General features: G+C 38.9%; 1 protein-coding gene across 3 annotated transcripts in view; it reads right to left on the bottom strand.

Annotated features, from left to right (window-relative positions):
- The window catches only part of ELP1 (elongator acetyltransferase complex subunit 1), a 58,628-nt gene that overhangs the window by 10,589 nt on the left and 33,796 nt on the right, over positions 1–14,243 (bottom strand). For all 3 annotated transcript variants that reach the window (XR_013388280.1, XM_077912824.1, XM_077912823.1), the window contains exons 29-33: positions 13,626–13,687; positions 5,047–5,109; positions 4,614–4,674; positions 3,094–3,207; positions 2,467–2,578 (exon numbers count right to left, since the gene is read on the bottom strand). Coding sequence is in view for 2 of the 3 variants with exons in the window: in XM_077912824.1 (XP_077768950.1) it covers positions 2,467–2,578; positions 3,094–3,207; positions 4,614–4,674; positions 5,047–5,109; positions 13,626–13,687 (412 nt within the window). In the remaining variant the exon portion in view is untranslated. The remainder of the gene's footprint in view (positions 1–2,466; positions 2,579–3,093; positions 3,208–4,613; positions 4,675–5,046; positions 5,110–13,625; positions 13,688–14,243) is intronic.

Here is a 14,243-nt window from a genome sequence, read left to right on the forward strand (position 1 = left end):
ACAGCAACCTCTTTGACCTTGGCCACAGCAACTTTTATTAGACATGTCTCTAAAGGCAAGGGGAAACAAAGGTAAAAATGAACTATTGGGACTTTGTCAAGATAAAAACTTTTGCATAGCAAAGGAAACAGTCGACAAAACCAAAAGACAAGCAACAGAATGGGAAAAGATATTTGCAAATGTCTTATCAGATAAAGGGTTAATATCCAAATTCTATAAAGAACTTATCAGGGGGGGCAGCCCGGGTGGTGAAGCGGTTTAGCGCCGCCTGCAGCCCAGGGTGTGATCCTGGGGACCCGGGATCAAGTCCCACATCAGGCTCCTTGCATGGAGCCTGCTTCTCGCTCTGCCTGTGTCTCAGCCTCTCATTCTCTCTCTGTGTCTCTCATGAATAAATAAATAAAATCTTTAAAAAAAAAAAACAAAAAAAACAAAGAACTTATCAGGGTAGCCCCGGTGGCGCAGCAGTTTAGTGCCGGCTGCAGCCCACGGCGTGATCCTGGAGACCCGGAATCGAGTCCCATGTTGGGCTCCCTACATGGAGCCTGTTTCTCCCTCTGCCTGTGTCTCTGCCTCTCTCTCGCGCTCTGTGTCTCTCATGAGTAAATAAAAAAATTAAAATAAATAAAAAATTTTAAAAAAAGAATTTATCAAACTCAACACCCAAAGAATAATCTATCTAGTCAAGAAACAGGCAGAAGACATGAACAGACATTTCTCCAAAGAAGACATACACATGGCCAACAGACACATGAAGAAATGCTCAACATCACTCATCATCAGGGAAATACAAATCAAAACCAGAATGAGATATCATCACACTGAACCAGTCAAAATGGCTAAAATCAACAAGTCAGGAAACAACAGATGTTGGCAAGGATGTGGAGAAAGGGGAACCCACCTACACTGTTGGTGGGAATGCAAGCTGGTGCAGCCACTCTGGAAAACAGTGTGGAGGCTCTCCTCAAAAAGTTGAAAACAGAGCTACCCTATGACCCAGCGATTGCACTACTAGGTATTTACCCCAAAGATACAAATGGAGTGATCCGAAGGGGCACCTGAACCCCAATGTTCATAGCAGCAATGCTCACAAAAGCCAAACTATGGAAAGAGTCCAGATGTCCATCAACAGATGAATGGATAAAGATGTGGTGAATATATATAATGAAATACTACGTTAGCCATTAAAAAAAAGAGAAAGAAATCTTGCCATTTGAAATGACATGGATGGAACTAGAGGATATTATGCTAAGGGAAATAACTAAATCAGAGAAAGACAATTATTATATGATCTAACTCATATGTGCAATTTAAGAAAAAGAGAGGATCACAGGAGAAGGGAGGAAAAAACAACAAGACAAAATCAGAGAGGGAGACAAACCATAAGAGACTCTTAATCATAGGAAACAAACTGAGGGTCGTTGGAGGGGAGAGGGATGGGCGATGGGATAACTTGGTGATGTAATGAGCACTGGGTGTTATAAAAACTGATGGATCACTGACTTCTACCTCTGAAACCAATAATATATGTTAATTAAATTTAAATTTTAAATAGTCAAATTAAAACACACACACACACACACACACACACACACACACACACACAAATCCTGTGTCTTTCCTGCTCAGAGGCCTTTAATTATGCCACTTGTCTTGTCTGGGACTCTGTTGTCCTGACTCTGAAAAGCCCAGTTTCTAGCTGCCTCTCTTCTTGTTTCTGATCACCCTACATAACCTCAGAAATCTCTATTCTGAATTCCTAAAGCAATATTCAGTTTAAATACACAATCTTGCATTGTTTTATGTTCCCCAAGGATGACTATAAGTTCTTACCTCCTTAAAAGTTTCTGGTAATATCCACTACAACTAGCATATGGGTGTTCTGCATAAGCATGATGACCTCTTCTAATCCTGACTTTGAACTGAGGATGCCTACAATCTTTATCTTTTTTTTTTTTTTTTTTAAAGATTTTTATTTATTTGAGAAAGAGATAGCACATCCAGGGGGAAGGGGCAGATGGAGGAGAAGCAGACTCCCCGCTAAGCAGGGAGCCTGATGCAAGACTCGACCCCAGGAACCTGAGATCATGACCTGAGCCAAAGGCAGACACTTAACTGGATGAGCCACCCAGGTGCCCCTCTTTATAATCTTTTAATGTTTTCAGTGCCTACACAGTCCAGTCACCTACTATTTGTTAAATGAATACATAATCAGATGTCATAACAATTGAGTACCAGTGTAAGGGCCTCATGCGCATGGGTAAACACACAATCCACAAAGCTAAGCAGAAAACATTTCCTAATTTCTTAGATATGTGGGGAAAGTCCTTGCACAAAACTACATCCTGGTCTTGAGAACTGTCCTCTCTCTCCCCTGCACTGTCCTATTGAAAAAGAACCTACTTACTTGCAGTTTCTCCATACACCCAGGGCATGGTCAATGTGCTGAATAAACATGATACATACGCTGATATCCTGGAGTTGCTATGGGAGTATTTGCCACTCATGTCACTGCCACTCAAGACACTGCTAGTTTCAGAGAAGAGGTCTGACTCTTGACCCTGGGGCACCTCATCATCTAGAAAAGAACAATCAGAAACAGAATGAAAACTCCCTGCTAATGTAGGTTTACCTTCAGTGGGGCAAGTGGAGTATAGTTAACCGGGACATAGCTGAGGATGGATGAAAATTCTTACAAAGTAGATCGCAAAGTGAAATGAGAGAATACTAAATAAAGTTATTACTACCATACACCAGCACACCAATACCAACTCATTTTTTCTTTTCTTTCTTTTAAAGCAAAGGGACAAGGGCAAGGAGGTTCATTTTGTAAAATGTACGTCAGCTGCTCTGCTTGGTGGGGATGGAGGGAATGTGTGGTAGAGCTCTTCCCATTTATGATTGCTTAGTCCTGCCTCCAGCACCCCCCCCAACACACAAAACACAGACATACACGGCCCTTAAGGGGTTTCAGAGGGCACAGATGTCCCCTGGCATGGTAATCACATGTCAGGAAGCACAATAAGCCACTAAGACAAAGTATGATGTGTCCCCACCGGGCCAGAGCATCAGTATCTTCACGCAGACACTCACCCAGATTCACCTGCTGTGCTTGCTCCTTGAGCTCTCGAACCACCAATAAACGTTTTTTATGGCGACTGAATGTGGCTGTCTGAGAGTCCAGAAGTGCCATATAATTCTTCTGGGCTGGGGGTGCAGATAGAAAATAATTTGGGCAAGATGTTTAAGAGAAAAAAACTAGGAGGGCAGTGAGGGAGTAAGAATTTAACAAAATGAAACAGGTTACTTAGGTTTTCCAAATAAGATTTTTTTCTTATTGAGAATTAACCTACAACGTTTTAGGAGAATGAACTACATGTACATTGAGATTTCCAATCTCAGAGTTCATCAACATCATCCTGGAATACTTTCTGCCTTTAAATTGATAAAATCACCAGAACAAAGACTAGGTATCTAACTTAGGAGTGGACTAGCAAAGAAAAGGAATGTACAAGTAAGCTGTTAACAAAAACAAAGGACAGTCACTGAGATGCTTCCTAAACATGGGTATTAGGCCTATGCAGACAAATAGTGAGCATTTTTCTACATGCTCATTAGGGGAAAAAAAAATCTAAGCAAGAGCTGGTTCGATGGACAGTTGCAGGGTCAGGACTGAAGCCTTCAGTAACCAGGTAGGGGTACCTAGGTGAATGATACAGAAAGAATCCTCCCATGGTGCTAATGAAGATGGGAGAGGGGGATGCAGGCAGGGTAAGTATGTGAGTATCTGTACATGGCCCAAAAGTCAGATCTCAGAGTGAACTGTGCTTAAAAAGGCAGAGCTTACAACCAACCCTCATCCCTGGAAATTTCTGTAAGCCAAACTGATGTCCTGCTTTCCCACTCTACTTTTAAGGGAGTCATAGTGATCACCCGAGCATTCCAGAACTGGTAAAACTCAATGTACAAATATACCCTCCACCTAGATTTACTAATTATTTACATTTTGCCGTATTTTTGGCTTCCTGTTTTTCTCCATACACACAAGAGAACTATTATTTTTTTGTGGAGCCTTTTGAGAGTAGGTTGCAGATATGATCCTTCCCTCTTAAATACTTCAGAACATCTCTCAAGAATAAGGATATTATTATGATCTCACGGGTTGTGGGATTAAGCTCTTAGGATCCACACTCAAAGGGGAGTCTGCTTGAGAGTCTCACTCTCGGCCCCTTCCCCCACTAATAAATAAATAAATCTTTAAAAAAAAGGACATTATCTAATATAAGCACAATACAACGATTAAATGCAAGAAATTGGCCACTGACAACTCCATTATCTAATATCTAGTTCATATTCAAGTTTACCAACTATTCTCAAATATAAAAATTCTTAACCATATCATATGATGTGTTTTTAACACTCAAATATATTGTATATTACCCATTTAACTGTTTAGCTTATTTAAAAATCCTGGTCAGAGTTAAGTGTCACACCCAGTGGAGAATTCTGATCAACTCTCTGTAAAACATTATTAAAGTGTAATAACAGAGTGAGTATTCGTTGTTCCCCACGTCTACACTTCCAAATGTAGGATTCTGAGATGTAACCCTTACCTTCTAAGATGGAAGGTTTTACATTGGTTTCTATTATATCTGGTCTGTTATATTTATATACCTAAAAAGAAAAATACAGTAATTTTAGGCAAGAAAACTGTAAGTCACTATAGAATTAAGACACTAGGAAGGAAATGGATCACTTTCAGAGGTTACGAGGTATTTTCAAGAGAAGCAGGCCTCTACAAGGTAGCTAACAAACATCCAAGTAATTTCAGTAAAAATCAGTAATATTTCACATTTAAAAAACTAATTCCAAACATCAAGAATAAAGGTTTTAAATGGTTTTAAAAATCCTTAGACCAGGAACCTATACTCTTACGACTTAATTTCATTAGCCTCAGAGGACAAGGGATTCCAGCTGACCCCGTCTCCACTGCGCTCTCGCTCTGCTAAGCACCCAACACAGGGAGGACTTTAAAAATTTTCCTACCAGTCTCAGAGCTTCTTCCCAGGCAGCTCCTTCCAATAATAAGAGCACAGCTTCTTCATAATCCTGACAAGGAAACATCAAGGGAGAGAACAGGTGAATGGAGCAAGCGTGTCAGATGCCACCACGACAAAGTGCAGAGCTGCCTACAGAGCGGGCTCTCTGCCTTCCAGCCTGTCCCTTGTAGTCCCAGTTTCTAGTATCATGTCTGGCCTAGAGTCCAAGGGGCAGGTGGTGCAGATTCTGAAAATAACTATAAAAAACACAGCCTCATCTCCTCTCATCCTTGAGCATCAACACCACTACAGAGGTACAGAAATCCCATGTCTTGGCTACACCACTCAGTTTGATTCGGCAGATTTAGGGGCTTCTATACTCGTCTGTTTGCTCTTCAATGTTTATTTTTTCTCCAACTTTTATATTGAAAAACTTCAAACTGAACTGAAAAATGAGTGTAATAAACATGAGTGTAGCACACACGTGCATATCCTAAGTCTTCAAAAATTTTTGATGCTTGTAGCTTTACTAGTAAAAATGTTTGAGCATGTGCCACAATATATAATTATTGTATTTGTAAAGCATATAAAACAAAACATTTTTATATGTACATTTCATGCTTATTTATCTTTATACTATTAAAGTATAGTTGGCATACAATGTTATTATCAGTTTCAAGTGTACAATATAGTGATTTGACCATTGTGTACATTACTCAACGCTCACCACAGTAAGTATAGTCACATCTGTCAACACACAACCTTATTAGAATATTATTGACTATACCCTCCAAGCTGTACTTTTCATTTCTGTGATTTATTTTATAACTAGAAGTTTGTGAAACTGGAAGTAAACAAAGCAAAACATATTTTTTTTAAATTATCTTTTTTAAGTGGGTGGTGGTGAGGCCCAGAGGGAGAGGGAGAAAAATCTCAAGCTGGCTCCATGCTCAGTATCCAGGTGTTGTATTTTACCTTTTTAAAGGGTAAAAAGTTTAAAATCTGTTCTTTGGGGCGCTTGGGTGGCTCAGTCAAGTTAAGCATCTGACTCTTGGATTTCAGCTCAAGTCAGGATCTCAGAGTTGTGACATCAACCCCCTCACTGGGCTCTGCACTCAACATGGAGTCAGCTTGGGATTCTCTTTACTTCTCCCTCTGTACCTCCCCACCACATGAGTGTTCTCTCTCTCCCTCTCAAATAAATAAAATCTTTATTTTTTTTTAAAGTGAAATACTTAAGACAAATGGTTGGGTTTCTTCTAGTAATCACTGTCATAAAAAGAGGGAAGATGAGTATGCATTAGGTTAAAAGAGACTTAAGAGACCTAAGATACAAAATGTAATACATGACCCTAGATAGGAACCTATTTTGGATCAATCTACTGGAAAAATTTTGGAACCATTAAGGGGACTTGAATTTTAGTTATTAGATAAATTAAAATGTGTTAACAGAGAAAGATGAAAACCACATAAACTAAGCAAATTTAAGAACAGCACAGTATAATCTCCTTTTCTTTAAAAATGTACATGTATGTACCTATGTGTGTGCACAGAGAGAGCATTCTAGGAAGATTTAGAAATTGGAAGGAATAGCAACAATCTCTTGAGTGATAGGAATGATGTGTTTTGTTATTTACTTTCAGCATTTTATTTATTTTTAAAGACTTTATTTATTCATGAGAAACACAGAGAGAGAGAGAGGCACAGGCACAGGCAGAGGGAGAAGCAGGCTCCATGCAGGGAGCCTGACTCGATCCTGAGTCTTCAGGATCATGCCCTGGGCTGAAGATAGCGCTAAACTTCTGGGCCACCGGGGCTGCCCAACTTTCAGCATTTTAAACAATCTACAATACATACATACTACTTTAAGTTATTTTTAATTAAAAATATTAAATAAAATAAGTATTTTCGGGCAGCTCCGGTGGCGCAGCGGTTTAGCGCCGCCTGCAGCCCAGGGTGTGATCCTGGAGACCCGGGATCGAGTCCCACGTTGGGCTTCCTGCGTGGAGCCTGCTTCTCCCTCTGCCTGTGTCTCTGCCTCTCTCTCGCTCTCTATAAATTAAATAAATAAATAAATAGATAGACAAATAAATAAATAATAAAAAATAAATAAAATAAAATAAAATAAAATAAAATAAAATAAAATAAAATAAAATAAAATAAAATAAAATAAATTTTCTTCCCAGACCCCAATGCATATACCACACTAACGGGCCTAGACCACAGGTCCACAAACGGACATAGCAGGGTATGTGCTGTTTGACTCGCAGAGAAAGAGTGAGAGAGAGGGAGAGGGTTTTACTGAGGTGGCAATCACATGACATACAAGCACAGTAAAGTGTACAATTTGTTTCTGCCAACAGATCCTGTCCCTGTACTTTAAATAAAACCACCACTTTGCACCTAAATAAATAAAGTACAACTTGATGGCATTTACTATATTCAGTGTTGTATAACCACCAAAGCTTTTTAAATCACCCGAAAAAAACACTCCCACTTCCAACTCCCTTCCTCCCTGGTGACCTCTGATGTGCCTTTTTCCTGGGTTTGCCTCCTTGGGTTCTATCATACCACAGAAACCATACAATAGGTGACCTTTTGTGTCTGGCTTCTTTCACTTAGCATAATGCTTTCAAGATTTAGCCAAGTTGTAGCATGTATCAGGTCTTTGTTCCTTTTTTAAGATTTAAATTTTTTGTATTTTTTTTAAAGATTTATTTGTCTGTGAGAGAATGAGAGAGAGAGAGAGAGAGAGAATGAGCAGGGGAAGAGGGAGAAGTAGATTCTCCACTGAGAAGGGATCCCAGGACCCTGGGATCATGACCCGAGCCAAAAGGAGACACTTAACCAACTGAGCTACCCAGATGCCCGTTCCTTTTTTTTTTTAATTAATTTTTTGGATTATAATAAAATGCACATAAGTTTACCATTTTAATCAGTTTTTACCAGATAGCCCAGTGGCATTAAGTAAATTCACATTGTTGTGAAACAATCACCATCATCCATCTCCAGAATGTTTTTCATCTTGCAAAACTGAAACCTTATACCCGTGAAACAATAACTTCCCATGCTTCTCTACCCCTGCCTCTGGCAAACACCATTCTCCTTTTACCAGTCTAAGTACCTCATTGTAAGTAGAATCCTACCTTACTAGTCCTTTTGGATACCTCACTTAGCATAATGTTTTCAAGGTTTATCCAAATTGAGGCATCCATCAGTTTTTCATTCTTTTTTACAACTGAATAATATTCTTCTGTGTGCATACAAATAAACGTGTGTATCTCATGATTTATCCATTCATCTGTCATGATGGACATCTGGGCTATTTCTTCCTTTTGGTTATCATAAATAACGCTGTTATAAACATTTGCACACAAGTTTCTTTGTAGACATATTTTTGCATTTCTCCTAAGTATATATTTACAGGAGTGAAACTGTTGGGTTATATGTTTAACTTTTTAAGGAACCATTAAACTGTTTCCCATAGAGGCTGTACCATTTTACATTCCCACCAGCAATATACAAGGGTTTCTGTTTCTCTACATCCTTGCCAACTTATTTTTCATTTTTCTGATTAAAGCTATTCTAGTAGGTATTGTGGTTTTGATCTGCATTCCTTAATGAACAATGAAACTGAACAACTTCTCACATACTTGTTGGCCATTTGTATATTTTCTTTAAAGAAATATCTATTCAAATCTTTTGGTCATTTTAAAAATGGGTTGTCTTTTTGTTCTTAAGCTGTAAAATTTCTTTACATATTCAGGACATAACAAGAAAACTATAAACCAATACCCCTTATGGATAAAAATCTTCAAGAAAATTTCAACAAATTGAATTCACCAAAGAATAATACATTATGACAAAGGTAGGTTTAACCCAGGGATGCAAGACTCTTTAACATTCAAAAATCAATGTAACTCACCCTAGCACTGATCTAAAACAAAAATACCTTAGTTGAAATGCATTTGACAAAATTCAATACCCACTCATGATAAAAACTCTTAGAACCAAGAACAGAAGGGAATTTCCTTAAGCCAAGAAGACATGGATTGGCAAATATTTTCTGTAAAAGGCCAGAAAGCAAATATTTTAGGCTTTGTGGGCCAGACCATCTCTGTCGCAACTCCTCAACTCTGTGGCTGCACACACAAAACCAGTCACAGAAAATACATAAACAAATAGGTGTGGCTATGTTTCAATATAATTTTATTTATAGAAACAGGTGGCCAGCTAGATTTGGCCCATAGGCTATATAGTTTGCCAACTCCAATAGCCCTGCCAGGTTCTTACATCTATTGAAAACCAAGAGCAAACCTCACACTTACCAGTGAAAGACTGGTAAAGACTACTATAAGAAAAAGGCAAGAATGCCATGCCCATCCACTCTTACCACTTCTATTCAACACTATACTGGAAGTCCTAGCTAATACAGTAAGGCTAGAAAAAAATATAAAGGCATACGAATTAAAAAGATAAAACTGTCTAGTCACAGAAACTATGCTCATTAATATAGAAAATCCTAGAGAATTTATTCCAAACAGTCCTAGAAATAATAAATAAATTCAGCAAGGTTGTAGGATATAAGGTCAACATACAAACAAATCAAAATAAGACAAAACAAAACTATATTTCTATTTACTAGCAACAAAAAACTGGTAAGTGGGAAAAAAAAATACTAGTCAAGTCCTATAACTCCAGCTCTGGCCAACAGCTCAACTGCAGTCCTTGAACAACCCTGAGCCACAGGCCTTAAACTAAGCCCTGCCCAGATTCTTGATTCAGAGAAACAAATATTTTGTTTGTCATTTGAAGCTAAGTTCTAAGGTGATTTGTTACATATCCATAAATAAGTAATACATCCAGTGTAGGGAGTACAGGAGCAACAGAGGAGGTACTCACACATCACTGATGGGAACACAAAATGATATAGCCACTGCAGAGCAGCTCTGCACCTCCTTACAAAGTTACGGATCCCATTTACGTCACTACCATTCCCACTCACAGGTTATTTACCCAAATGAAATGCAAACATCTGTCCTCACAAAGACTTGTACCAGATTGTTCACAGCCACTTTATTCTAACCTTAAACTGAAAACAATCCAAATGTACATCGACTCGTTGATGAATCCACAAATCATGACCTATTCAAACAACAAAAGACCAATGAGCACAATCAAAAGCAATACACAGATACACAATATAACATGGATGAATCTCAAAAGCATTATATGACTTCCACTCTCTAGTCCAACACACAAGGAACTTGGAAGACATCCTCCCATCAGTAAAAAGCTGAGCAAACTGAAAATCAACTCTCCTTTGATCGATTTGGAGAACTGAAGTCATAGGGCAAACTGCTGCCCTAAGAAGTGGAGAGACAGGCAGATGCAGAGATTTACATCTTACCAGAAGAAAGCAGGGACTCACACATAGAACTCTCCACCAGAACCAGTACTAGGGTAGGAAAATCTAAAGTGACCAATGCTGAAGGATCACTGTAGATAAAGCTAGAGTTGAAAACTCTATGGATGTCCGGTCTTAGGGAGGCTCCTACACTTTTGTTGAGTTTTTACCTCCGTGAACCCTAGGAAGTTCTCACAGTGAGTATCAGATGAAAATCTCCTGCTTCTGGTAAGAAGGGAAAAGTCATCTTGATTATGCCCAGAGTAACATAGTGCTCTTAACAAGGCCTGCTCTCAAGAGAAACTATTTTGCCAGAGCCTAACTAACTAAAACTGGTTTGACTTGGGCCTAACTAACATGAGTGAAGAGAAATACCCAACTCCAGCTCCTCCTGGCCCTTCTGTCCTACCTAAGGAGTGAAAAATATGAGAAGCACTGGTGAAGTTCAAGCTCCAGGGCTACAGGCTCACTAAAAGACTGACACATAATTACAGGACCGTGGAATGTTTCTCCTCTCTGCACACCTTATCACCACATCACTAAAGGCCTTATTTATCAAATTTCCTTCTACCCAGTATCTCATGGTAGGCTTCCAACAAAAAGTTTAAAAGGACAAAAATCGTTTGAAGAGCCAGAGGAAGCATCAGAAGAAGACTTACAAAAAAAAAGAAAAAGAAGAAGAAGACAACAACGACGACGACGACGACTTACCTATGGCAGGGATATTGAAATCATGAAGTCAGGAATGATTTTAAGTTGATTATACTTGAAACTAATGTGACACTGTATGTGAATTATATTTCAATTAGAAAAAGAAAAAAAGAGGTATGATTAACATGCTAAAGGCTCTAATGGGAAGAGCAGACAACATGTAGGAACAGATGGGTAATGTAAGCAGAAAGACAAAAATTCGAAGAAAGAATCAAAAAGAAATGTTAGAAAACAAAAGCGTTATGTGAGTGAAAGAAGCCAGACTAAAAAACCACATACCAGATGGTTCCGTTTATATAAAATTCTAGAAAAATCAAAACTGTAATGACAAAAAGCACATCTTTTTGGTAAGAACTGAGAGCGTAGAGGAAGAAGACTCACTGCAAAAGGGGAAGCAGGGAACTTTCTGGGGTGTTACAAATGTTCTATTATCATGGTTGTAGTAGTGTTACATGACCATAAGCCTTTGTCAAAACTCATCCAACTGTTCATTTAAAATTAATTTTTTATATGTAAAGTATATCCAATTAAAAATATACAAATTTTATTTTATTTTATTTTTTTAAGATTTTATTTACTCACTCATGAGAGACTTAGAGAAGTAGAGACATAGGCAGAAGGAGAAACAGGCTCCCTATGGGGAACCCAATGCAGGACTCGATCCCAGGATCCCAGGATCACGCCCTGAGCCAAAGGCAGATGCCACCCAGGCATCCCAAAAATATACAAATTTTGGGATCCCTGGGTGGCTCAGTGGTTTAGCTCCTGCCTTCGGCCCAGAGCATGGTCTTGGAGTCCCAGGATCGAGTCCCACATCAGGCTCCCCACGTGGAGCCTGCTTCTCCCTCTGCCTGTGTCTCTGCCTCTATCTCTCATGAATAAATAAATAAAATATTTTAAAAAATACAAATTTTAAGTACATAAATTAAATATATATATATATATATATATATATATACACACACACACACACATATATGAATTAATCTTGATTTATAGAGGAAAGAAAAGATGGTGGCATCTTACTCATTTAATTAACCATTTTAGGTGGTATACATTTCTACTCTTGCCTTGTTTTATGTATATCTTTCTTATTTATTGATGTTTTGAGCTCATTCACCCAATATAATTTTTTGCCAGGATCTATCAAATTTTAGTGACCTTTTTTCACTCACTCTTATTACATGAAAGACATTCAGGTATTTTAAAAGCACAATTATATTACACAAATGTGCCTACTAGTAACAACTGTAACGAACACTCTCTCATCAAAGTCCAAAACTCTAGAAAGCAGTAATCGCTGGTGTCAACTGTGGATCTACTTCCTATTAGTCAATGGCCAGAGTCAGTGCATGTTTTTGGTTCTTGTTGTTTTAAGATTATTTTATTTTAGGGGCACCTGGGTGGCTCATTGGTTGAGCGTCTGCCTTTAGCTCAGGGCATGATCCCGGGGTCCTGGGATTGAGTCTCACATCAGGCTCCCCACCAGGAGCGTGCTTCTTCCTCTGCCAATGTCCCTGCCTCTCTGTCTCTCATGGATAAATAAATACAATCTTAAAAAATAAAATTATTTATTTTAGAGAGAGGGAGAGTGAATGGGGAAGGAGTAGAGGGAGAGAGAATTTCAAGCGGACTCCCTGCTGAGCACAGAGCCCAAGGTAGGGCTCAATTTCAGGACCTTGAGATCATGACCTGAGCCAAAACTAAGAGTCAGATGCCCAACTGAGTCATCTAGGTACCCCATGTCAACACACAGTTTTATTATTTCCATAATAAATTCTACAATTCTATCAAAAGCTGGTATAGGCACTCATCTTTATAATCTGCTAGAAAATTGGAACCCATCAAACTGCTTAAGATAAGACACTTCCAACAGAGAGAATGGTTGTAAAATCCAAAAAAGTATCTGAAGTTCAATCCCTTTGTTTTAGAATGGTCCTTGGCAAGTTAACATAAAAGCACAACTCCGGGGATCCCTGGGTGGTTCAGCGGCTGAGCATCTGCCTTCGTCCCGGGGTGTGATCCTGGCATCCCAGGATCGGGTCCCGCATCAGGCTCCCTGCATGGAGCCTGCTTCTCCCTCTGCCTGTGTCTCTGCCCCTCTCTCCCCCTCTCTCTCTCTGTGTCTCTCATGAATAAATAAAATCTTAAAAAAAAAAAAAAAAAAAAAAAAAAGCACAACTCCCTTGATTTATTTAATACTTTATACCAAGTGCAAACCACTAGTGCCCATTAGAGCAGAGTTCTTTAGTATTCTACCTTAGAGAACTTCTTGTTTAAACACCTAATGAGAGATGGATTAAATTTAGGTTTCTAAGTCAGGTCAGCAAAAGGGAAGATCTGCAGAGCAAATACTGTTTCTGGATTTCCTAATTAGCCCGAGTTCCTTTAATTTTCTGATTAGTGAGGTACTACCAAGGTAGACCTTGCTTGTTGATTGAGTGGTTTACGGAAAGAAATGAGGTTACCTGGGCGTACTGTTCCAAGACTGTGGCTGCATCACCATGCTTCCTCTGCTCAACCAGTTTTCCTGCAAAAATAATAAACACTTGACCATAGTTGGCTTGCTAAGAACAGTATTACCAAAACTCAAATTTAAATAGTTTTGGGAGGTACTTTTTCTTTAAGATTTATTTATTTTAGAGGGTAAGAGAGTGAGAAAGCATTGAGTAGGGGCGGGGCGGGGGGGGGGGAGAACAGAAGGAAACAGAGAGAGAATCCCAAGATCTTAAGCGAACTCCACGCTGAGTGCAGAGCCTGACTCAGGGTTGATCTCACAACCCTGAGTCCATGACCCAAGCCAAAACCAAGGGTCAGACGCCCAACCGACTACACTACCCAGGCACAGGAGGTACTTTTAAAATAAAAATGGTCCTCTACAAATTGTGAGCTTTACAGTATACAGTCAAATAAAACTGCTTTAAAATAGCATTTCCCAAAGTGTTCCCTAACTGTTCCATAGGATAATAAAAGGCAACACCAAAAAACCATTCTCAGGTCAAGTAAATTTGTGAAACACTGGGCAAAACAAAGCTAAACAGATTCCTTTGCTGAAATGTTTCACTAATATATCTTCATAATTTACC

The sequence above is a fragment of the Canis aureus genome, chromosome 10, assembly GCF_053574225.1.
Source record: "Canis aureus isolate CA01 chromosome 10, VMU_Caureus_v.1.0, whole genome shotgun sequence".
Taxonomy (NCBI): Eukaryota; Metazoa; Chordata; class Mammalia; order Carnivora; family Canidae; genus Canis; species Canis aureus.